At 39.1% G+C, this 26357-nt stretch overlaps 1 protein-coding gene across 5 annotated transcripts in view; it reads right to left on the bottom strand.

Annotated features, from left to right (window-relative positions):
* Positions 1-26065, bottom strand: part of LOC120518144 (transcription factor MafG) — a 192964-nt gene extending 166899 nt beyond the window's left edge. The window contains exon 1 of one of the 5 annotated variants that reach the window (XM_039740764.1): positions 25586-26065. In XM_039740764.1, coding sequence (XP_039596698.1) covers positions 25586-25792 — 207 coding nt within the window. In that variant the 5' untranslated portion in view covers positions 25793-26065. Of the gene's footprint in view, positions 1-25121; positions 25492-25585 lie in introns of those variants that run through there. The other 4 variants (XM_039740766.1, XM_039740765.1, XM_039740768.1 and 1 more) reach the window with 4 other exon arrangements.
* Between the last annotated feature and the right edge of the window lie 292 nt (positions 26066-26357).

Raw genomic sequence — 26357 nt, 5'->3', positions numbered from 1 at the left:
TTTTCATTGCTTCTTTAACACACTACTTCTCCAAGCGCTGGTATTTTGCTAGTATATATATATATATATATATATATATATATATATATATATATATATATATATATACTGTATATAGTGAAAAGGCGCTATATAGCACCCGACCTGGCACAGACTACGCAGAGGCACGTGTTCACAATCAAGGGTTCTTTATTTTTATTTCTTCAGCCGTGGGCACACGTCTTCCCTGTGTCCCACAGGCCCAACACATTTCTAGCATAAATAAACCCACACAAACCACTTTCCTGCTCCACCACTTCTCTCAGGCAACCTCGTCCTCTTCCTCCAGATTCTGGCCTCGAGTGGAGGTGGCTGGCCCTTTTTATACCCCACCCGGAAGAGTTCCAGCTGGTTGACCACCTGGTCCTAATTGCCCTTCCGGGTGGGGCTGAGAATTCAAGCAGCCAAGCTGCGGAGTCCATACAGCTCCCCTAGCAGCCACCCGAGCCCCCAACCAGGCTGTGGAGGACTCCATCTCCCATGGAGCCTTGCGGGTGGTTGGGGAATCACCGTCCGCCATGGAGGCTGCCACCAAGCGTCCCGGGGGAGGTACTGAAGTGTCCATGGTGGCTCCCCCGGAATATACGCAACAGGGGCGTCCCGGCCGGGCATGGGACCCAGCTGTCCGTCACATGGCCCTCCCTCAGATGAGGCTTGTGGGGCTCATCGGCCTGCCCCGCGAGGGCCGATCTTCTCCAGGACTGGGAGTCGGCCTTCCTGGTCCCGCGGCTGCGCCCTGTGAAAACAGAATAAACAGGTCTGGGGAGTTGCCCCGACGTCCCTCGGGACAACAGCGCCAGACATGGCCACCGCGGCCACAGTTATAACACTGCCGACCCCCTCCAGTACGGCCCCGGTACGTGCAGAAGCAGGCGGCGGCCGGCAGTGGATTAGGGCCCTCCTTGTCGCCCCCCGCCGACAGCGTCTCGGCCAGACCCTGTGGATCCCCACGGGCGCCTTCGGGTAATCCGGAGGAGAGGGAAGGGAGTCCGTCATCCCCGCCGACCGATCCTCCTCGGCGGGTGATTGAAACACGCCCTCCCCCCCTTTACCTGTTTCGCGGAGCCGCTCCTGCCCCACTTGCAGGGGCACTGCGCTGGGAAGCTCGTCCGGGCTCTCCTCCGCCAGCCACTGGCTCAGGCCGGAGGGAAGACACAGCCCGCCGCTCCCCGTTACGCCATGGACACCGGTCCCCCTGCCCGCATCGGGTGCTTCGCCCCTCGGCGTCCAAGAGGTAGGTCTGCCCACATACAGAGAAACAAACCCGCGGCCTGTCACCTACTTCTGGTGGCATCCCGTGCGGCGGACTGGCGTGGTGGCATCTGCCAGTTGGCCTCTGTGTCCGCCCGGCTTTTTTCTTCCCCATTGTGAAGGCGCCTGCAGAAGCTCCTTGGCTATACACAACAGAGGTGTCCCGTGTATATGAGACAGCAACACTCATAACAGTGACAATACAATTACATTGACAATCATGTTACGTTATTTTCAAAATGTTTTCTTTAATTTTTCATTACTTCTTTAACACACTACTTCTCCGCTGCGAAGCGCGGGTATTTTGCTAGTCTTATATATAAAGCAGACTGTAACAATCTTGCGGTCTTGTATGTATGTTATCATCCAGTTGACGTTTGGAGTTTTATCACGAAAAATCCGTAGTAGTATTTGTCGTTTAATATTTATTTTTGTTAACTATATTTTCAGCTTGCATTATTCTTATCATAACAATGTTGTAGTCGTAACAGAATTAAATCAACCTAATATTAATATTAAATTTAGTTGATTTTTTTTTTTTTTTTGTCGTCAAAAATTCTGCATGTAAAAACTTATTACTACACCACAAAACAAAAATGAATCTGTCACACTGTATTATTTTTACCTATATTTTTTTTATCATCCAGTTGACGCTTGGAATGTTTCTGGCATGCTCCATAATTATATTTTTCTCAAACAATTTAAAAAAAAAAAAAAAAATGTATTTTCCTTCCAGGTACCACTGGGTATTTCAGCTAGTGTTTCCCTTTACATTCAAAACATCTTTATGGTTAACATGAAGAAAAAAAAAAAAAAAAAGAATGATATAATTGCTGTCAGTGTAACTATCCATATAGCAAAACAACACTATAAAATCATGTTTTTCTACAGCAGGGCTCCTCAAACCTTTTAATCAATGGGCCAGCTTACCGTCCTTCACACTATGAGAAGGCCAGAGTGTGGGTGAAATACAAAATATATTGGCATAACACTATAAATCTAGATACATTTGAAAGATAAATTGTTTTTTCAGAAATTAAACAAGCTTTTTAAAATGTGATGAAATTACAATATATAGCTTGAAACCTCAACAGTACTTAATATTTGTACTTAATTAAATCAATGTAAACTAAGTGTCTGATTTTGGCTGCCAAGGAAGTCTGTGTCAGGTTTCATGTTTGTCACTGCCAGTCGTAAAAGGTGACAAAGGTGTGCATCAGTGAGCCTGGATCTTATCAGAGATTTGATGCATTTTAATCTGGAAAAGGTCTGCTCACAGATGTAGGTGCTTCCAAAAATGGTTGTCATTTTCAGTGCATTTTTCTTATGACTAAGTCAAGTCTTAGATGCATGCATGTCCTCCAGCTTGCAGGGAAAACTCAGGGGTTGGTGGCAGGATTGGCATTCCAGTCACTGTAAAAAACCTCACACTGTTCCAGTGTGGTGCTGAGGTGTGTCACCTATTGCATAACTGCACTTGGGTTTCAATCTGGGTTATTCGTCATGTGATGCATGCGGCAATGTGCTGTAACCAACGCAGGCTTCCAACCTCTCCTCTCTCAGATGGGATAGTGTGAAAAATGGTCCGTGGTGTAAGACCAGCTTTAAATAAATAAGCACAGCCTGAGAACATACAAGTGGGTGTTTGGGAATGGTTGGGTTGCCTGAAGAAGGGGCCCAAGTTGCCTCAAAAGCTTGGATTTTGTAATATTTTTAGTTAGCCAATAAAAGGTGTCATTTTGCTTGACTACTCACTACATTCTGGATCACTAAATTATGGAATTACTTTGTTTTATGCCTGCAGAAATGTGTTGATTTCAGGGAGCAAATTGTAAAAATGTTTCAAAACTCAGCCAAAGCTTAGCCAACACACACCTTCATGTGGTACAGAACATCTCCGTATGCAGTAATCTCTGACAAAAAAATCCTGAAATTGTCTATGGTTTAGAGCAGGGGCGGGCAAGGACAGTCCTGGAGAGCCGTTGTGGCTGCAGATTTTTGTACCAACACAGTTTCTTAACACTAGAATCCCTGAAGCCTACAAAAAAATCGTAATCCCAGGCCACCTTAAATGAAATAATGATATATTATTTACCATATACAACTCCAGACACCTCATTGCCAAATAAAGAGACTTGAGCTCTGAAATTTATGTGATGGAATCAGCTTCATCGGTGGGTCGGAAGGGTTTTGGGGATGGGAAAGCAGGCTGCTTGCTGCTTGTGTTGATCGACACATCTGCAAAACAAAAGACACCGATAAGGAGAGGTGTGAAGGAATTCAAGGTGGCCCAGGAGTACAAGTTTTTTTCATAGGCCTCAGGGATTCTACTATTAATGTAAAGTCAATTACTGCTGATGACGCTACATTTTCATGCTTCATTTTAGTGGTCTCGCTTGTTAAGGTTTCCCAACCTTAAAGCTCCATTGACTGTTTTAATGGCTCCTTATCTATACTAATAAAAAGCAAAGCCCTCACTGACTGACTGACTCATCACTAATTCTCCAACTTCCCGTGTAGGTGGCAGGCTCATTCCTTACAGCTTACTTACAAAAGTTAGGCAGGTTTCATTTCGAAATTCTACTCTTAACAGTCATAACTGGAACATTCTTTTGTCCATATATACGGCTCTAGCCTGCAGCTTGGTCGCCATGTGAGGCGGAGTTACGTCTTGCATGATCACGCCTCACACATAATTGAGTGCCTGCCCATATAAGGCCGCCCGTCAGCAGCTACCCAATAGACATACTGCCGCGAAATATTCGCAGGTAGAGGACTATGCTTATGCAAACGAAGATGAGATGGTCAGGCAAAAACTCAGCGAAAGTGTGAGAGAAACTTTAAGTGCTGGGTCTTCGCTAACATTAAATAAAGCCGTGGACATCGCAAGATCGCACAACATAGCACAAGCACAGCGGAGAACCTTCGATGCATCTACTCCAAGCGGCTCACGTGAACTGACTTTACAGGACTGGGAAAGGTAAACCCGTGCATGCAGTGTGTGATGGAACAACCCTCTGACGCTGAACAAGCCTTTTGTACACATATCAATAGGAAAGCAAGGTGTAAAGCTTAAGTTTAAATTACGTTCATAGACACACTGCCGCTAAATATGGGGAATGCCTGTTAAACATCTTAGATTCACGAGTATCAATTTGGGTAGTGATCACTTCGATGAATGAAACCTATTCAAAAAACAAATTACACAATTGAGAAAGCAGAAAAAGAATATGAAGCGAGTGACGCACACAAGCATATTCATAAGTGCAGCTACTGCGGAAACAAAGCACAGTGTAAACCTTAAGTTTAAGGTTTAAGTTTAACGCCGCTGGCGTTTGACAAGCCTATGACGAATACTATATTCGCAAGATACAAGTTTAATGAGAAGACGCAGGGTATAAACGAGACTTTTGATCACTTTGTAGCAGAGTTAAAATTGCTGTAACTGAGTTAAAATTGCTGGTGAAGGACTGTGCTTATGCAAGCGAATAGGAAAGCAGGGTGTAAAGCTTAACTTTAAATTAGATTCATAGACACGCTGCCGTTGGCATTTGTCATGCCTAAGACGAATACGATATTCGCGAGATAGATCGCACGAGATAGCACAAGCACAGCTGAGAAGCTTCGATGCAGTACTCCGAGTGGCTCACATGAACCGACTTTGTTCTGGCTTTGACTACTGTGAAATAAACAGACAAACTGGAAGCGCGAGTCTGTGCCTTTTAATAATCTCGAGAGAGTAATATGGTGGCAGCGTAGGTGACGGAACTGCGCCGAAAGTCACGCCAGTTTGCGGTTAAAAGTTCAGGACACGGAGACGCTAAAACAAAAGGAAAATGGAGGGTCTGAGACCGCCGCTGACATTAAGCCTCGATGCTAAAGACCTGCCAAAGTCATGGAGAACATGGAAGGACGAGTTTAGATTATTCACAGAACTTGTAATGCTGGAGGCAGAGGAAAACACTAAGGTCAAATTATTCCATAACCTCATTGGAGAGAGTGGCAGAGAATCGTGTCAGGCGCTTACCAGTAATGCAAGACCTGATGAGTTAACCATGAGCTTGATGATACCTAAATTTGATGAACATTCCATCCCGAAAATAAACGAAATTGTAGAGGAGGGACAGATTTTTTTCAAGAAATCAGACAAGAAGAAAATATAGACAACTACGTCACAGACCTGAGAGTGCTAGCAGGCACATGCAATTTCGGGGAGATTAAAAGTTCCCTTATACGTGACCGATTTGTGTGCCGAACCAGTGATGCAAGTTTAGAGAGGTGCATACAAATATGCAGATCCACAGAAATGTCGAAGGAGAACAGCAGAACAGTCACACGGGGTTGCCTATTCTATACTTCTCCTGGTGCGTCTCTCTAAACCCTTCATGCGGGAACATTATCATAAGGCTTAACAATCCTATTGTTACACCTTCTACGTGCACCCAACCGTCCTTATTACGGAGTCTTCCTTGCTTTACCGCTGCCAGCTTCTTTCCATTCACCTTCCCAGCTCTTTATTTAAACAGTTTTCCTTCTCACTTTTCCGCTCCTTCGCCGTCTTCTCCCTTTTCGTTCAAAATACGCGCCTCCTTGCCTTTAGCGATTTGGGTAGTGAACACTTTGATGAATAAAACCTGTTATCTTTACAACGGTTAACAAACACGGAATGTAACTTGAACACAACACGTCCTCCAAATACGAACCTGAATGAAAGAAATAATGATAATCAAATCCTTGATGACAGCAACACTCATAACAGTCACAAAACAATTATATTCACAATCAGGTTATGTTATTTTTAAAATTTATCCTTTTCCTTTTCATAACTTCTTTAACACACTACTTCCCCGTTGCGAAGCACGGGTATTTTGCTAGTTAGCAATAAGTGGTAAATGACAAAGCAACCAACAGTTCTCCATTTAGCTTGTTTCCATTTATATCTGTGTGTGCTCATCATGCACTGTTTGATTTAATAAAACACTTAATAGAAAAATGTGACGGACTGAAAATTATCCGTTTTACGCTTCACATCATTTGAATGATATCCTTGGAAAGGAAAAAAATCTATGATGTAAGAACCTTACATTGCAGACTAACAAGCCATAAAATGAAATAAGGTTTGAGACTGGCAAGGATTGGATTCTAATTAAGCAACTGGGTTGGAATGAAAACCTCTAGCCACTGCAACTATCCAGGACCGACACTGCCCACCCCTGGTTTGGAGCATTTGCTCAAACACAAAAGATACCACAACTTTCATGACAGAGTCCCACTTAACTGATTTGGAGCACAGTACTTGCTCGTGGATCACACAGTGTATTACAATCAGGCACATGTGACTGCATTTGTCCATCTCTCTGTTGATGCGTGCCACCAGTCCTTTCGCAAAACCCACCATGCTCAGGGCACCATCAGTTGTTATGCTGGCTAAATTAGACCAGTGGAGTCCCAAATTATCAACAGTTTTGTGGAGTTTTTCAAAGATGTCCTCTCCTGTTGTTGTGCCATAGATGCTCTGCAGTGTAGCAAGCTCTTCTGTAATTTCAAATTGTTCATTAGTTCCCTAAATGAAAATCAAAAGCTATGCTGTATTGCAAACATCATTGCTTTTATCAAATGCCATTGAAAAATTTAACACGTTTTTATATTTTTTTTGCAAATACATAAGCAAATTGTCACCCATTTCTTTCATCTTATGTGTAATTGTTGGTACAGAAAGGCTCACTGCACTGGTCTGCTTTCTCTGGACACAACTCCTTAGCAACAGAAACTAGACATTCTTTCACAAACTCTCCATCAGTGAGTGGTCTACAACTGGTAGTTATTAGCTTGTCTACTTGAAACTGGCACAAACTGACAAAGTAGCATTTTTGTTTTAAAAATGCATTCTGCAGAACCGTCAATGCATTTTAATTGAGATTTTTTTTTTTAATTTCATGTGCCCCATCAGTCAATCGTATATTTCTTTATGTTGCCATTCATCACACTGCCAAAACAAATTATATTTTTTGAAGACGGCTTTAGACTCCTGACATATGAGACAAGGCTTATGAACATATGAACAAAAAAATAGTCATTGGTCCACTACTGATTGAATATCTTGCATTCAAAATCGATTTTTCTTTTCTTTGACATTGTTTAGCATTGCTAGTTCGGGACTCTCTTAATGAGTTAGGGTGAAACGATCGTGGTAGGTTACATGGGTATTGTAACAAGATGGCGCCGACTGGTGTGGCTAGCCATCTGATCGTCTCACTAATATATGTTTTATCTTTGGTTTTTTTTTTTTGTATTAGTTTATCTCAATGGCCACTGTCCAACGTGCTTGCTTTCCTCTAAATTTTCATCTCCTGTTGGGATATTATGTGATCCTCCACCTTTGTTTTATTCATCTGCTGCCTTCTTCAACTGGACGCCGGTGTTCACTTGTATCAGTAAGCGGAATGCCTTTCGGAGACGCAAACGCACCCGCCGCCGACGTGGATAAAGAGCCGGTATTATTGTTACCATTTCCATCAAGGCTGCTCTCTTGAACAGGAGATCAGTGTCTAATAAAACTTTAATTCTGCAACACTTTATTACTCAAATAATCTGGATTTCTTTTTCATCACCGAGATCTGGATTGTAAATGATGACTCTTCATGTTTTACTGACCGATTGTTTCTAAACAGATTTTTAGGACTTCTCTATTCAATTTCCAGGTTGCAGTTAAGAAAGCTAAACATGATTTCTTCGCTGATTTTGTTTCCCGTCATTCTAAGAATTAATGGGTCTTATTTAATTCAATTAATGTGGCCATTCAAGCAAATTCTTTCATTCTTTGTCAATAAAATTGATAAAATTTGCGGTGGTATTGTTCTAACTGACTATGAACTTCCTACTGTTAATCATGGTATTATATTCAAATCTTTTGATCCTGTCTCACTTTCACAGCTAAAAAGAACTATTGACTCCTTTAAACCAGCTCCCAGCCCTCTTGATATTATACCACCACACCTCTTAGTGGAGGCCTTTAATGTTTTGGGCCCATCTTTACTAACCATTATCAATGATTCTGTTAGTGTGGGGGTTGTGCCCTCACTTTTTAAACATGCTGCGGTGCGTCCTGGTCTAAAAAAGGCAGAATTAGATCCTGGAGTTTTAGCCAATTTTCGCCCAATTTCCAATCTGCCATTTCTGGATAAAATATTAGAAATAATTATTTATAATCAATTGGTTGATCACCTTAACTCCAATAATTTGAGATCTACCAATCTGGCTTTAGGCATTATCATGGTGTTGAGACAATCATCCTTAAAGTATTCAATGACATCTCTATTATTATTGACTCAGGTGGCACTGTAGTCCTTGTCCTCCTGGTCCTGACTGCTGCCTTTGACACTATTGACCATGAGACATTGCTGTTGCGGCTTGAACATCTTGTTGGGCTTAAAGGGGCTGTTCTTAAGTGGTTCAGGTCATATTTAACTGGAAGACACTTTTCAGCAACTTTAAAATCCTCTTTTTCGTCTACTGCTTCTCTTAAATGTGGTGTTCCTCAGGGATCCATTTTGGGTCCTATCTTATTCTCTATATACCTTCACCCTATTGGAGCTATTTTTAGGAAATTTAACATTTCTTTTCACTGCTATGCTGATGATACACAGGTTTATATTCCCATCTGCAACTCTGCAATAAATCAACTGCACAACTGTCTTTCTGAACTAAGAACCCGGATGGCTAATAATTTTCTTGATCTGAATCAAAATAAAATGGAGGTGCTTATAGTGGGTCCATCAGCTAAAGCCCAAGTGGTCTTGGACTTCTGGGCTTTCTCTGTCTTTTGCAAACCTCAAGCCCGCAATCTTGGTGTTATCTTTGACAGTAACCTCTCCTTTGAGAAATAAGTTAATTCTGTAGTCAAGAGTTGCTTTTACCAGCTTCATCTATTAGGTAAGAGCAAGCCTTTTTTTATCTTCTAGGGATCTTGAGAAAGCTACTTATGCTTTTATCTTTTCTCGCCTTGATTACTGCAACTCGCTGTATTCTGGGATTAGCAAATCCCTGATACACAGGTTACAGTTGGTCCAGAATGTCGCCGCTCGCTTTCTGGTTGGGGCAAGAAAGCATGACTCTGTTTCTCCAATATTAGCTTCTTTACACTGGCTGCCTGTCAGTTTTCGAATTGATTTTAAAATCTTGTTGCTAGTTTTTAAATCTTTACATAGGCTTGCTCCTGCCTATTTATCCGAATTGTGTGTTTTACACCAGCCATCCATAGTGCTTAGATCTTCTGGTCAGTTGTCTCTTCTTGTCCCCAATACCAAATGTAAAACTAAGGGGGACAGAGCATTTGCAGCTGCTGCTCCTCGCCTGTGGAGCTCTTTACCTTATTACATAAAGGAGTCATCTACAATTAAACTGTTCAAAACAAGATTAAAGACTCATTTCTATTCACTTGCATTCCATAACCTTCAGTAATGCTGATGGTTTCCTCATTGTGATTATGTAACATTACTTTTATTTATATTATTTATGTTCATTAATTATATTTCTATTTATGTTTTTTATCAATCAATCAACATTTATTTATATAGCACATATTCATACAAAAAATGTAGCTCAAAGTGCTTTACAAAATGAATAGAAAAATAGAAGACACAATAAAAAATAAGCATAAGTCAACATTAATTAACATAGAATAAGTAAGGTCCGATGGCCAGGGTGGACAGAAAAAACAAAAAAAAAACTCCAAAAGCTGGAGAAAAAAAATAAAATCTGTAGGGGTTCCAGACCACGAGACCGCCAATTCCCCTCTTGGCAATCTACCTAACATAAGTAAAACAGTCCTCTTTGTATTTAGGGTTTTCATGGAAGGACCTGATGATGATGGTCACGTAGACTTCTGGCTTTCAGTCCATCAATGTTGGTGCATCATGATGCTTTGAGTTGGTGGTGTTAACTGTATGTTTTTCCTGCTTTTATTGTAAAGCACTTTGGCGACAGCATTCCTATGTTGTTTTAAATGTGCTATATAAATAAAGTTGACATTGACATTTAATGTTTTATGATGGCTCTGGGTCCCCAAATTGCATTCAATTTTAGTTTACACAGACCTAAATTTTGGAATTGAATGTTCAGTGGGCCAGACCATACACACTGCAGTTATTGGTTAAAAGGACCGATAAATTGGTGTCTAGGACCATAGTCTGGGAACCCCTGTTCAATAGAGACAATATCTAAAGTAAAACTTCTATACAACAAGTCTTTAAAATATGTAACTATTTTCCCAGTGCATCAAAACAATGCACACTTCTGAAATTTGTGCTACACTCCTGCTTAAAGGGGGCATACTAGTCACAAGAGTTTAATGTCTTAACAGCTTATAAATGTAATTCTCTAATGTAAGCTTGTTATTACTGCTCTTGATGATGTCACAATATAAAAAGGTATATCTTAAATGCATGCCTTAATGATGTAAATATGAAGTACTTTGATTTAATATTTTAAATGTTCATAATTCAGATTTACTAAATGACTTAATTACTATAGGACTTGAAATTTTACAAACCAAATAAATAAAAATTTTGTCAACAAAAACAACATTAATACTGTATCAAGCATTTCCCAAATTGCACCCTGTGCTGCCAGTATGGACTCAACACCCGCTTCGTTCTCAAATTGGATTAGGTGGTTTTGAGAAATTACATATGCAATAAATCAACAAATAATTATTTTTTAAAAGAATATTGCCCTTTTTCACACTTATTTTAAAATACGTACTTATAAACTGTTACAAAAGGAAGTCAATGTAGATTAACTTTTAAACATACTATATTTATTTGTTTATGTTTGCACCTAAAACTAAATTTAATTCAATTTTTTGCCATCTTTGCAGACACAGTTGTTAAGTAGTTAAAAAAGGAAAGCTTATCATTAAAAATTGTTTAAATGTATACCATAATGCATCTCATTAAAGTTAATTGAAATTTTAATTAAATCACAGACAAGATAACTCAAGAAAAACACTGCTCCAGTTTACTTCTTTGAATTATGAGCCAAATTCTCTGTCAAAATCTAACTGATGAAAAGGCTGTGAAGACAATATAGTCCAATGAAAAAAATCCAACTTAATGAATCATGTTTATTCCAGAAAAACACAACTAGAAGTAAGACAATGTATGCATGGTCCTAACAAGTGTATTCAGAGATTTATTTAATAGTTTTAAAAGTTGGAGCATTTTTAAATTTCTAGTCACTGCATCAAAGAGTTAATTATCACAATTTTGTGTATTAAAATGTTAAGTATTCTTTTAACAATGAATCATACTAAAACCTAAGAGAAATAGTAGAATGCAACTTCATGTACAATGATAAAAAAATATGCTTTTAACACCATCAATCAACATCAATCGATTGCAACTAGTGCAGAATGCATCTGCTAGAATCTTAACTAGGAAAAGAAAATCCAAGCACATCTCTCCAGTTTTGATGTCACTACATTGGTTACCTATATCATTTAGAATTGACTTTAAAATAATTATGGTTTACAAAGCCTTAAATAATCTCGCTCCATCCTATATTTCAGAATGTCTTTTACCTTACACTCCAAATCGTAACCTTAGATCTTCAAATGAGTGTCTTGCTTATTATTCCGAGAGCAAAACTTAAAAGAAGTGGTGAGGCAGCCTTCTGCTGTTATGCACCTAAAATCTCAAATACCTTACCAATAGGAATTCGCCAGGCTAATGCGGTGGAGCTCTTTAAAAAAAAACTGCTAAAAATACATTAATTTAACATGGCTTTCTCATAGCTTCATTTAAGTTTAATCCTGATGCTCTGTATATTCAATTAATTATTATTATTCCTGGTGGCTCCAAAATTCATACTAACCCCTACTTTCTCTGCTGTTCTTTTTTTAGGTTTTCTGTGGTGGCGATCTGTGCCACCACCACCTGATCAAAGCACCGTGATGTCCCTACATTGATGGATTAAAGGCCAGAAGTCCACATGACCATCATCAAGTTCTTCCATGTGAACCCTGAATACAATGAGGACTGGTTGAGGTAATTCATGTTAGGTGGAATGCCTAGAGGGAGCCGGCGGTCTCGTGGCCTCGGAAACCCTGCAGATATTTTTTTCTTCAACTGTCTGGAGCTTTTTTTTTTTTTTTTTTCTGTCCTCCCTGGCCATCGGACCTTACATTTATTCTATGTTAATTAGTATTGCCTAATTTTATTTTCTTATGTTTTGTCTTTTTCTCTTTCTTCATTCTGTAAAGCACTTTGAGCTACATAATTTTTATGAAAATGTGCTATATAAATAAATGATGTTGTTGTTATTTACGCATATTTAAAAACTGAAATGAAAACAGACTTTTGGTGGCTAAAATACCCGTCAGAGATAGCAGATTCCAACAAAAAGTGATGAAAAAAAAAAAAAAAATGTATGTTGATCTATGGGCTACACTTATTTGTTAGTTGGTGAGATTTTTTGGCTAGCTGTAATTCAAATTTCTTTTAACATATACTTATTTTTAAAGAAGTACTTGAAGAGTTAATACCTCTGTTGAAGTCTCAAGCTAAAATTGATGGCTGCATCCAATTATGATGAATATCAGATCATTGTGGAGATTTGGCAGAAAATAGTGTCAGGGAAATCGTAAATCACAACAATGTGCATATAAAGTAGCCATGAGGTTGTTGTAAAATATAACAGAAATCCTGAGTACACATTTATTCACTTTATACACAGAGTCACCAGGCTATATTTAAGGAACTTGTTTCCCAGCTTCATCATCATGTTAAATAATTGCATGCATTTACACTATTTACTTTTAGGCTTATGAACATCATCTCATTTTGTTGGTGGAATATTATGCAATCTCTTGGCGCAGAGGAAATGTCATTCTTGACAACTACAGTTGGTGATCTCATTGTCAGAGTCGGTCATACATGAGCAGCAACTGCAGGACATGACAAACTACAAGACTCCATGATTTCTTTCCGGTACTTTTACATTTTTATTTTAATAAATAAAATCACATTTTAAATATTGCATGCTCACCCCTTTTTCGGACAGCCAATAATGTGCTGCCTGACAGCGCCAGTGTGGTTCAAAGACGTTTTGGGTATGGAGAGATCAGCTGCAATATAGGCAGTTTTTTTATTCTTTTTCCAATCTGTCATGTTATGGCAGACATAAATCATCATACAGAGATTCCTCTTTTGTGCTGGTGAGGTCCCAAAATAACCACACTCCTTATTCCTACTTGCATTACATACTGTATGTTGTGCTTCTGGCTGAGAGCTCTTTGATTCAAAACTCTATCACACACAGATCCTGCCCCTATCATTTAGGGCCAAACCAAACCGGTTTGCAGCGAGTTGCAGACCAGTGGCCAAGTTTCTGGGTACATCAGACTACATGACTAGATGTTATGGAACCACGGCGTGACCATCTCCGACTCAGTAAGATTGTATAAATCAAATCTGCAAATGAAAATCACTGGAAATATCATGTAATGTGACATGGCACTTGCCTGGTAGGATTTCAAGGACAGAGCTCCACATTAAAACTTTGCTAGGTTGTTTCTGGCAATTGACAACCAATTCTTGCGTTTGCACTGATTTTTCAGAAAAGGAAATGAAGTGGTCACTTTTTACTAATTATATACAATTGGTAGATCTGCATATAATGTGCTAATAACACACATACTAAACTTCTGGCATACCTTTATGCAGGCAAAGCAAATTAGAAAAAATCTGTAACAACCAGCCACTGTGCAAAGTTGTGTGAGCCAGTTGTGCATTTGACAGGAATGTGAAGTCTTCTTGAGTTCTGCGTTAATGTCCCTGTCTTGTAATCAGAGCAACCACAGTATCTTTGAACTTGAGGGGCTGAAAAATCCACACAGAAAATGAGGCCTCTACATGTCTGCTGTGTTGAAGTAAGCTAAAGTGTGAAAAAATGAAAGACACTGCAGAAAAAAGTCCAGAAAAAAGTCAGATGTGATGGAACTAAAGCAGACTTTTGACCCTAAACGTTTGATAGATATTTAAGCTTACATCACAAAGCAGCATACAATGACTTTAAAGAACTTTCATTACATAAGTAAAAACAGCATTCTTTTTACATATTGGACCATTTTTTTTTGTTACTTCAAAGTACTGCAACATTAATACAATTAAATGAACACTAACATACATATTTTACCAGGAATATTTATTTTTATAGGAATAAAAGATAAATGGATATGTATGGAACCCAATAAAGAAAATAAACAATAGAAATGCTTCTGAATACAATAGAAAGAAAAAGGAAGAACCAAAAAAAAAAAAAGATGTAAATCATAAGGTGAGCAGGCAGATGGCATACACAAACAACTTGGGAGATAAATTCCTGTAAGTCCTCTGTTGGTAGTTCATTCAAAAAACTACAGGAGATTTTGAATGAGTTTTACACTCAGAGTTGTTCTATAGCATTGCAAATGCAAACCTACCTATTAGAACTAACAGTACCTAGAAGTGAACAACCAATGCAAGTTCAACTAACATCATTCAATTTTGTTTGGTTATTTGTGATTGTGCTCTACTTTAAACTGAAGTATGCAGAGGACCGTTGCATGTGTTTATTTACATGATGTTTGCTATACAGAATGTGTAAATATGTACAATGAATCTATTAAAATATTACACTGTATGCTCAAATTATTAAAATTACTGATAGTTTTCACAACCTGTATGAAATCACTCTATCGTTTCATGCTGTTGTGATCTAGGGCTTTGTGCTCTTCAGAAGGCAGAATGCTGTTAGAAGTATGAAAAGTTTTTCACTTTGCTGGGTTCAAAAAGTCTTGATTAAGAAGGTTATTTTAATTTGCTGGTGCACCGTATTTAAAGGAAATATTATTATAAAACAGACTGCCATTTTGAAAGTAATAATTTTGCACTCGGAGTAAGAAGACCAACACTGGAAAAAGACAGAATGGATGAGCAAGCAAGCATGCACGCAGGGAGTTGCCAATTAACTTTTGAAGAAACTGTAAATAACATGAAAATAACCTCTGTTCTGGTTGTTTTAGGCAAGTTTTTAATTGAGGGTCAACATGCGGGGACTGGCAGGAACACTCAATAAAACTGAAAAAAAAGAAAAGCAAGTGATGGTGAGATACGAAGAAGGCAGCTTCGCCAGCATTTGTGTGTCAGAACCCGGGGGAGTGGATGTTAGTATGCATCGTGGTACAACGCAGAGCTATAGCGCGTCTTTAGTGAAAACAGCCGTGTCAGATGGGGTTGTATGGATTGATTCTGAACGCGACTGAGAGAATGAAAAAAGTGAATAAAAAAAAAAAAAAACCTTTACAAGGATCATAAATTGCACCGGCTGTTACAGACTGAAATCAAATGTATGCTTTTATTCTAAAATATTAAGACTAAGAGCAGTTTACTTCTCAAAACGGAGGGGCGCAGGATCGAACTTGTGACCTCTTGATTCCCAAGCGGGGGCTGAGTCTATTGAACCACGGAGGCAGTTACAATAAACTGCTGTCAATGTCGCATGTTAAGGCGGCTTTTTGTTTCTGCAGTTATATTTTTGAATAAAAGCGCAATTGTGTTATTCTTGTGAAAATGTTTTTTTGCTATTTGGACTTCAGGCTTCATACACTATATAGTTTATGCCTACATTTTGTCATCTACTACTAGAATATAAAAAACGTTTCTGTTTTAACAATGTGTTGACACAGATTACTGTAGAAACGGAACAGACATGAAATGCGTGTGTTCCAAACAACGATCTATTATTTCCACTCTAAAACTCCACTTCACTCCCAGATACTCAATCAAGCTGAAGTTCGCACGTTCTAAATTGGTGGGGGGATGGAATTGCCGGCTGCTCCAAGCTTCTCTTTATCAGCACATTTAGAAGACAAAGGGCGCTGGCGGAGAGGTGTGAAGGGATTTAAGAAGCGATTTAAGGTGGGACGGAATTACGAGTTTTTTCGTAGGCTCTGGTAATTCTAGTGTTAATAAAACCCCTGTGTGCGTCCAGGTGTCCGTGTGTGTGTCTTTTGGTGAAGTGCGCATGCGCAAGGCTCGGTGCGACACGCACGACCGGCATCGTGGACGCACACACACTGGAAGCTGAGCACACAGTGAATGGCGTAGCCGTGGCCACGCATGATAAGCAAATAAAGGACATCATTGCTGGGGAGACCGTGAACTCACACACACTGGAAGCTGGGCACACTGTGAATGGCGTAGCGCACATAAAATCCATTGCTGGGGAGACGCCACACTACTGCCCCGTGCATGTTTACTAACAACATGCCACCCAAAAAAAAATGGACATGTCAAGCAGGACAAAAGACGCAGACACTCAAATCGTATATAAGCAACATCTCCTGGAAGAACGGTCAGCTCAGCAAGTAAACATCAACAAAAGAAAGGCTGAAATCAGCTCAGCAAGTAAACATCAACAAAAGAAAGGCTGAAAGACAAAGAAAAATACGAGCAAATAGATCGATTGTAAAAAAGAAAATGAGCGTCAGAATATTCCCCGTTTTGATTTGGCTCTATCCTCTACTAATTTACCCTTTACCATAAGAAGGTGACAATTTCCAGTTACATTAGCCTTTGCCATAACAATTAATAAAGCTCAAGGGCAAACCTTAGAAAAAGTTGCCATTTACTTGCCAGAACCAGTATTTAGCCACGGTCAGTTATATGTTGCATTATCAAGAGTTAGAAGTTTTACAGATGTTGTTGTCAACGTTGTAGATGGTCCCGAACAAGAGTGTTTACAAAAAATGTTGTCTATAATGAAATTTTATTGAAAATTTTCCTGAGGTAAAAAAATAAAAACATTTTCCTAAATATCTTCTTCAGATATTGTGTATTACAGATTGTTATAAAGTTTTACACCAAGGCAATATCTCTATATATAATCTTCATTTGGGTCTTGATCTTTGTTTGTCCGCGAATGAATTAGAAGCAGCACTAGATGGCAGTAGAGAGACAGCTAAAACTTAGGCACGTATTAAGAATCTCCTCCAGGCTTATACTACTGAAGACTGTAGTATGCCAGTCACACCTCAAAACGCAGACATTCCAACTAAACAAATTATTGTGCTTTAAATTAACTTTAACTAAAGAGATCTTCATTTAGATCTTGATCTTTGTCCGCGAATTCCATGCATGCATAGACCACCTTCCAGTTTAGTACATTGTTGCTACTCACGGATGTCAACAATGTGCCGGAATAACGAAAGGGGTGGTGGACAGTGTTACGCTGGTTGGCTCCTGAGGCCTTGTTAAAGAATGAGATTGCCGAAGATAAAAGGTACGTGCCTACGTAACATATGAATGAAAGAAAGACAGTGGGTAAAATGAATGACAACGTAACAGCAAGTTCCGGAAATTATTATTGTTGTGTTGTAGCCGGCGAGTGCTGCATGTCTCACAGTTGTACATGCTCACATGTCAGTAAAGTGATCAATATTTATGCTTTAAAGAGCCTGGATACCTATGTGTCCCCTTTTAATAACCATTGCTCCGTGTATATTGCCTTAACTCTTTGGATTGCCACAAAGCAACCTGCGAGATTGGAGAAAGGTTGAGAAGACATCGTGAGAGGAAACGACAGTGTCCTGAAAACAAGACGGACTGTGAACGGACAGAAACATAAATGCTCCTACACCACCACATAATTACGATTCGGACAGTGATTCCGAGTGGGCCGTTCTTATCGAATCAATATCCAAGGGTTTTCTTTTTTAAATTTTGTTTCCCTTATAAAAAAATCATAATGTTGTGCGACGAAGGGCCTAGTTCACGACTGGCAGCCTCGTTTAAACAGGTAGCCCTTCACAGACAACTTTAACACGCGCAACGTAGTTGGCCGCACATGGCTAGTTAATTATACTTACTGTATTGTCATATACGTTTCTATTTTATTTTTAATATTATTTTACTTTAGGCTTCTTGCAAAAATATTAAAAAAAAAAAAATAAGACAACAAAGAGAATGAGGTCAAGGTCCCTTGCCATTTAATATAGACTGTTCCTAATAATGTTTATGCAATACTGTTCTAGAGCCCGTTATTGTAACGGCCTCAATGTCTAGTTAATATAATAAAAAATTTAAAGGAATCTGTGATTTTTAAGCTAAGACTGTACTTTGTGTGGCCTGTCTTAAAATTCAAACTGAATCAATATGATTTGGTTCACTGGTGCATCATTCCCATCCCCATTCCTCCATGGCCTGTGGTCAATTCTTCCAATTTTCTTGCTGGCTTTGCCATACCTTTTTCTAAATTTAGTTTCTTTCTGTTCTTTTCCAAGTGATCCCTCATAGCTTTAATTATGCTGAGGTTAGAGCTCAGAGGTGTACAATCCAACACTGTTTATATTCAATCTGAAGACTTCAGCATCGGTGTCGTGTTGTGAAGAAGTATTTGCCCTTTTTCTAACATCCTTTGTTTTTGAATATTATGCACATTGAATACTCTTAGAGCATGAAACAAAACACTATTAGAAAAAACAACTCCTAGCTGAACACACAATAAAGTTTTTAAGTCATTGGTTTCTTTATTCAGTGAACAAAGTTATCCAACATTACTATCGCCCATGTAAAACTTTTCCCATAGTTTTAATACTTGGTTGCAGCAACTTTTGCAACAATATTTGCAACTAAACGCTTCCTATAATTTGACCTCAATCCTGTACATCAGGTCAGGCCATGGCATCTCTATTGGGTCCAAATAAGGACTTTAGCTACGTCAATCCAAAACTTTAAATATAAACTTGTTTTTGTGTTTTTCATCATTGTCCTGCTACATATACCAATTATGCTTCAGCTTCAGATCAGACAGAAAAATGGACATTCTCCTAAGTAATATTCTGGTAAAGTGCAGAATTCATGGTTCTTTTATAAACAGCAAATCTTCTGGATCCTGAGACACCACAGCATCCCCACACAATCACACTATCAACCCATATATTTTATTTCAGATATGATGTTCTTACTGTCAAAAACTGATGTTACTCTAGGATAATAGATGTTTCCTACATGCTATTTTCCCCATAAATCCCATTTTTACTCCACCTCCTCCTTATCACACTGCCATGAACAATGACCTTTTCTGAGTCTAAAGAGGTCTGTATTTCTTTGCATTTTCTTCTGGTATCCTCTGTGAAATCTTGAAGGAGTCATAGCTGTGCCCTTGGGGTAAATTTGGAACACCAGCCTTTCCCAGATTTATCTGTTCAAAATGTTCTCTATTTGGACATAATAGCTCTAACTGTAGTGCAGTGGAGTGCCAGAACCTTAGAAATAATTTTTGAATTATTTCTGGCTTGGTAAGTTTTAGCATTCTTTTTCTAAAGTGGTCCAAAAATTCATTTTACCCAAAGGGATTATGCCAAAGCAAATCAGTCTATATTTCCCAGAAGTCAACATTCTATTTTAACAATACTGTATCTCCTCCATTGGTGGTGGAAATGAATACTGCAACAAAGCTGCCACTATGCTTCGTGAAAGGCAAACAAAACATCAATTTACTTCTCACTAAAACTTCAAATGCACTGCCACCTTTGTAAAACAAAAATTTCAAACTTGGACTCATTGCTCCATAAGACTTTATTGCATTAGTTTTAGCTCTATGCTTTATGGTATTCCATGTACTTTAATCTCTTCTGCTAGATACCTTTCCACAAAAATAGTTTTCTTAGGTACATTACACAACTTCTAGTTGGAGGGGATGTCAAACTTGACGAGTTGATTATCTTGTCTCCATGAGTTTGTCAGATTACAGAGTTTATGAATCACAAGAGGTAAATTACACAACTCTATCATGATTTTCCAGTATGGTTTCAAACTTCCAAAGTATTGTGAGCTTGCCATATGCTAACAGCCAATTAACACACTGCCTGACAGCACTGGTGTTTTATGAAAGGCTTTCCAGATGTGATGTGTTCAGCGCACAATCTAGGACCTTTTTTTTTTTAAATCCTTTGTTTCTGGCATAGTATGATAAACACAAGACATTAGACAAGGTAGCCCGTCTTCTGTTAAAGTGGCCCCCCTAAAAAAAAAAAAAAACCTGTTTCTTCGTCCTTGTGGATGCATTCCATACACTGCATTTCCAGGTGAGTGCCCATAAGTTGGCAGCTCTCTCAGTTGAACACACACTGGCCCAACATAAGGCTTAACTCTAGAATTCCTGAAGCCTACGAAAAGAGCCTCCTATTTTTGATCAACACAGGCATGCTCACAAAGCAAAGTACATGTGTACTGAAGTGACTTCAGCTGCAGGTGGAAGCTCCTGTCACACCCTACGCAACTGTGTTTGATCTTATTCAGGGAAAGATCTCAAGTCGCCCCACGGGAGAAAGACTTTCCGAGACGAAGGTCATAAACCTTATGAAACCGTTTCTGCACAAAGGCAGAACCGTAACAACAGTTGCGTGCAGCTAAAGTCACTTCAGTACAGATGTACTTTGTCAGCATGCCCGTGTCGATCAAACAGAGGAAGTTCAGTAGTCTACTTGTAACGTAGGAACAGAGAGAGAGAGAGAGGTTAGGAGTACGCACTGATACAGTGCATTGCCGCACCCACATAGAAACAAAAAGGACGTGTGCTCCATGGTTACTCTCTCAGGTGGGCGTTAGCATATCATAATCTATTGGAGCAATAGTGTGAGTTTTCTGCATTTGACTTATACGACCGACATTATAAAATACCGACATTATAAAATACCAGAAATTATATGGTAAAATCAAGTCCTGACTTATACGCGGGAGAACTTATCCGCGAGTATAACGTTATATAAAGACCATCATAAAACATAATACCAAACAGGACTTTGCACAATGCCTTAAGCTCTGTAAGCCCTGCTTTTTCTTTGAAGGAAACATGTGGGGCAGATTGACTGGCAGGATGACGCCCGACCTGCTGCTGCATCCAAACGGTGTCATCTTTCGCCTTTACACCTGGTGCAGCTGCGTTGTTCTTATATGTGAGTGGACATTTCTTGCGTTGAGGGCTTCTGTTCTCTTTCTCCGATGTAGAACACTCATCCTCATCAGAGTTCACATCTGTTATAGCACATCTTCATTTGAAAACAGCGGTTGTCAGATCTGGGCAAGAGTGAATGTGACTGAGAGAATAAAACTGAATTAAATAAATAAATAAATAATAATAATAATAAAAAAAAGCTAACGTTTACAAGCACCATAAATTCACACCGGCTGTTACAGACTCAAATCAAATATATATATTTTATTGTACAATAGTAACGATAAGAGCAGCTTCTACTCAAAATGGTAATTCTGGAGGGCAGCCGGACACAATCCCAGTACCTCATGATTGTAAGTCAGCAGTTCTTATCGCTGCACCACTCAGGAGATCGTATCCATGTAGTATCCTAACTAAATTTCTTTTTCTTCAGTTATATTCTTGAATGAAAGTGCACTTGTTTTGTTATAAGTGTATCTTTTGTGAAAGTGTTTATTTGATAGTTGAACTTCACACAGTCTCCATACATTATACACTTCAAGTCAAAATTTCATAGTTAGTACTACAACATGAAAATAGTTTCTACTGTACATATTTTAGGTATTTGTTCAACATTACTTGCGTTTCTGGCATTTCCTGTCATCCAATTGTTGTAGACATGGAACACACATGAAATGCAGTGTTCCAAATAACGATATTATTTACCCTATGCAACTCACATGACCTCACACATTGATAAAGAAGACTTGAGCTGGGAGAACTTTTTGTCAAGAGATGAGCATTGGGGGAGAGATGGGATAGCAGGCTGCTTGCTACTTATGCTGATTGACACATTTACAAAACAAAAGACGCTGATGGGAAAGTGCGAATGGATTTAAGGTGGGCCGGGAATACAAGTTTTTTTGGAGGCTTCAGGAATTCCAGTGTTAAGTCAAAAAAAAAAATCTGATTTAGTTAGACCAAGACATAGACTATTCTGAGTAACTGGGGATGTCAAACCACAGAACTGTATACATGAGAGCACACCACAACTTGCTAAAATTATGTAAGTGAAGTCTGCAGCTAAAAAATCACCAGAAAATTCAGGTAGTGTGACAGTGTCTGAAGACTTCTTCACATTGCTGAAGTGTGTACTTTGGAGCTAGATGCTGCTGCCAGATACTAGCACTAGGTTTCCTCAGATGTAGATGGATTTCATGATCTTCCTTTGCATTTTCCATCTTCATCTTGCCCAATTTCTTCAAATTCTGTTTTAGAAACTTGAACAGCACATCTTGAAAATATGATTTGGTGTGCACCTCTGCTTACTGACTATTGCCTTGTTTATACAAGAATATCATAAAATGACATTCTTGTATAAACCGTGAAAGTGAAGGGTGTAGGCTTAAGTCATTTCCAAGCCGCTAATAGAAGTCCAGTATTTGTGGTTTTTTGTTAAACTGCACTACTAGTAGTACACCTGGTTCAGCTAATCTGGTCTGGAATCCCTACAGATTTTATTTTTTCTCCAGCCGTCTGGAGTTTTTGTTTTTCTGTCCCCCCTGGCCATTGAACCTTACTCTTATTCGATGTTAATGTTGATTTATTTTGTTTTATAATTGTGTCTTTCATTTTTCTATTCTTTAATATGTAAAGCACTTTGAGCTACTGTTTGTATGAAAATGTGCTATATAAATAAATGTTGTTGTTGTTGTAATCACTACATTAAGATTGCATTTGATGGAATTTAAGAAATACATGGAATGGCTGTGATGCCTCAAAGACATTATAGTTTTAGCACTCTCACAAAGTATTATCAGAATTTTGGAAAACACTACACTATTTTCATTGTATTAACATTAATTTGTATTTATTGAAATGTCTAGTGCTTGAAGAAGCAAATAAACACTGCCCAGATAAACAACTTTTAAAGTAATTTACTTGGACACCCTAAGATTTTTGCTCAGTACCCTTCAATTGCTCTGTCCTGGGTATGACATTAACCTGCATCCAGCCTTGTAAGCAGGTCCTCCAACTTGCAGGGAAAATCTGATGGTTGGTGGCAGGATTGATATTGCAGCCACTGTAAAAAAAAACTCACAATGTTCCACTCCGTTCAAACTAGTGCGATGCAGAGGTGTCACCCATTGCACAGATCTACTCTGGATCCTAATTTGGGACCCTGAAGGCGGTTCGGTGTGTAGTGGTTGCAGCAACGTGCTGTATCAGGGCATGCTCCCAACCAACCAACCAACCAACTTGTGTACGTGTATCATTATAAATTACTTTACAGGACTAACACAAATACAACAAGATATCTAATACTCAAACCTAACAAAACACAGAATGCAAGGGTAAAGGTGCTTTCTTATGAAAGTCAAAAAACTATAGATATTAAAACCATTTGAAGTACAAAACACAAAATTGTGTATATCACAATAGAAGGAATAGTGAACTTGTTTCATACCTCTATTCTGTTTTAACAACGTCTGATAAAATCAGCAGGTTAACAAAAGCATAATTTTAGAGCACAAATAAATACAAAAACACCTTTAAAAAGCCTTAAAATTGTTTCAAAATGAAAAACAATTAAATTCAATTAAATACTATAAGTGACTGTTTTACATTATTGAAAATATTTCATACAAATAAAAAAGGGATGAAAAAATCCTTCTACCTGCATCAAAAAATCAAGGTAAACGGGAACACATACCATTATCTTTTCTGTATTAATAAAATAACAATAACCCTGTTTTTTAGGTCTGGTCTTTCTCAAAAATTAAATAAATGCAAACCTGCTTTTATTCAATTTCTGAAAGAAAACACAAAACCGGCAAAAGTCAGAAAATGCATCACAGACTTGCAACTGTCAGCAAATCAGGCAAGATGCATCTAATTATTCTACAAAACAACTCTTGAAAACGAGTTATCGATTTGTTGCAACAAAACAGCGTCAAAACACACAATATTCCACAGAAAAACAGAGAAAAAAATTATTTATTAAGCGCCAACTTGGACAGAAAAAAAAATGTCACTAACCTTACTGTGGGGTAACACCTGCCAAAAAACATTGTTCTTTTCTGCAAAGAAGACCTGCACGCATTCGCGCTTAAGCTTGTTATCGAAACGCATTTCAATCTACTGCATTTTATACAACTAGGCATATAACATTTAAATCTTCATTGAATTCTCTATTACAATTACTGGATAAATCTGATTTTGACTTTATCGAATTTGCTAACAGAAACTTCAATTTTAAGAGACATTATGCAAACACCTGTATCGTTGTTTCCTCCGTAGACGAACAATTGTTTAAATCTATACAAGAGAAAACGAACTGATCCAACACAAATAAGCGTTCAGCATCTCATTTTCACTAGTATGTTTAACTCAAAATAATGACATCACCAACAGTCCAACAGAAGCTGATTCCCCACCCATGAATGAAATCCTGCTTCGATAACAAAGCCTTTTAACAATTTTGTACACTACTACATGATGAAGTCTAAGACCTAACACACACCGCTATGTCAATGCACTGACCGAACGTTAAAAGGTTACAGATAAGGTCTTCGTTTGTGAAGTCCTAAAAACTGCGAGATCTAGCATTTCCGTCAGGTGACATTAGATCATATTCTATACGAGGAGCTGCATGCATAAAAACGTGACTGTGAAGCGCCAGAGCATAACACATCTATTTAAAATCGCGGCACGCCGTCGGTGAAGCGAGCGTACCGTTCCTTACCAGCCCAGCCTAGTCGGTGCCCAGAGTCCAATGGAATGTCCACGCACAACCGTCCGAAAATATGTCACCCGTCGCCTTCAGGCGACACGCGAGACTCTAGCGCCTCACTCACCTCTCCAGACAAAGGAGAGACCACCTGTCCCCGTCGCGCCGTCATTCAGGCTTTCTGAAGCTCTACCTCCTGATGAATCAGCATGTCTGCCCGGCTGAAAAAGCCCGACTCATTTCTGTACATATTCGGTCAGGCGCACAGCGTCCAACGTGAGACAGCGCAAACACGCGGGCCGGCGGCTTCTCTCCCGCTCCTCACCTCTGCTGTACTCTCAGCGTGTTCTACAAACCCGGTCTCTTTGTTAGTAACTAAATGTCGCACACTTGTCGTGCTTGTCTACTGACCAGATGAATCAGCATGTATGCCCCTTTAATATAGCACTGTCACACCCCAACATTTACACACGCCAGATACACGCAGCGGAGGGGGTAAATTGAGTGAGGCAAAGGCGTGCACACTCAGCAAAATAACAGCAGCCTCAAACGTGTCGCGAAATTTACAAATAAGCTCTCATCTTGGCTCACCGTACTCCGTAGATGGGCTTGACTAAGGGTCGCCGCTGTCACTCTTCGTGGTTCAAGGGGCGCTCCCTGTAGTCCAAGGTGGGGAAATAGTAAAAAAAGAAAAAAAAAAAGAAAAATAAAAAACCCACTCCCTCGTCTTCTCCTTGTTGATCCCTTTCTCTTGTGCCCGAGCCAGACGTCATATGATGTTTGGTCACGTGGTTTCATTCATGAAGGATCTACGCAACTGGCAAAAAATCTTAAAGGGGCCGATCGTTTCTACTGTTTTGCCTTTTTTTCGCGAAAGAACTCCAGTCTCCCACATGTTACACAACAAACTCTTAAAGAGGCAGTTCCTTGCATCCTTGCCACCTGTCGCCCTGGACATAGTGGGCCATACTTGCGACCGGAGTTTACGGTCAAATCGCCGCAACCATCCACACTTTTCAGATATAAAACGATACGTAACAGGAAATTTTGTAATCTAAGCAAAACATTAAAAAACCCAAACTATGGCAAAAAGGCGAGCGTCTTGCGGTATGTTGTGCAGACGCATTGAAAAGAAGAAATCGGAAAACTGGAGGCGGTCGAGACGTGTTGGTGAAGATCAACAAAAAAGAACTGAAACTGTTGAAAACTGTTGAAAAGGGAGAAAAAAACTTATAAATACTAAAAGCATATCGAAAAACTGGACTGGACATATTCTATCAATATAAACCGTTCTTGAAACATAAACAGGGGAAAGTCAAGAAAGACCAAGAATGATGTTGTTAGATTGCATTATACGAAATAA

The sequence above is a fragment of the Polypterus senegalus genome, chromosome 17 (assembly GCF_016835505.1).
Source record: "Polypterus senegalus isolate Bchr_013 chromosome 17, ASM1683550v1, whole genome shotgun sequence".
NCBI classification, from domain to species: domain Eukaryota; kingdom Metazoa; phylum Chordata; class Cladistia; order Polypteriformes; family Polypteridae; genus Polypterus; species Polypterus senegalus.
This window is presented reverse-complemented; position numbering and strand designations above follow the sequence as displayed.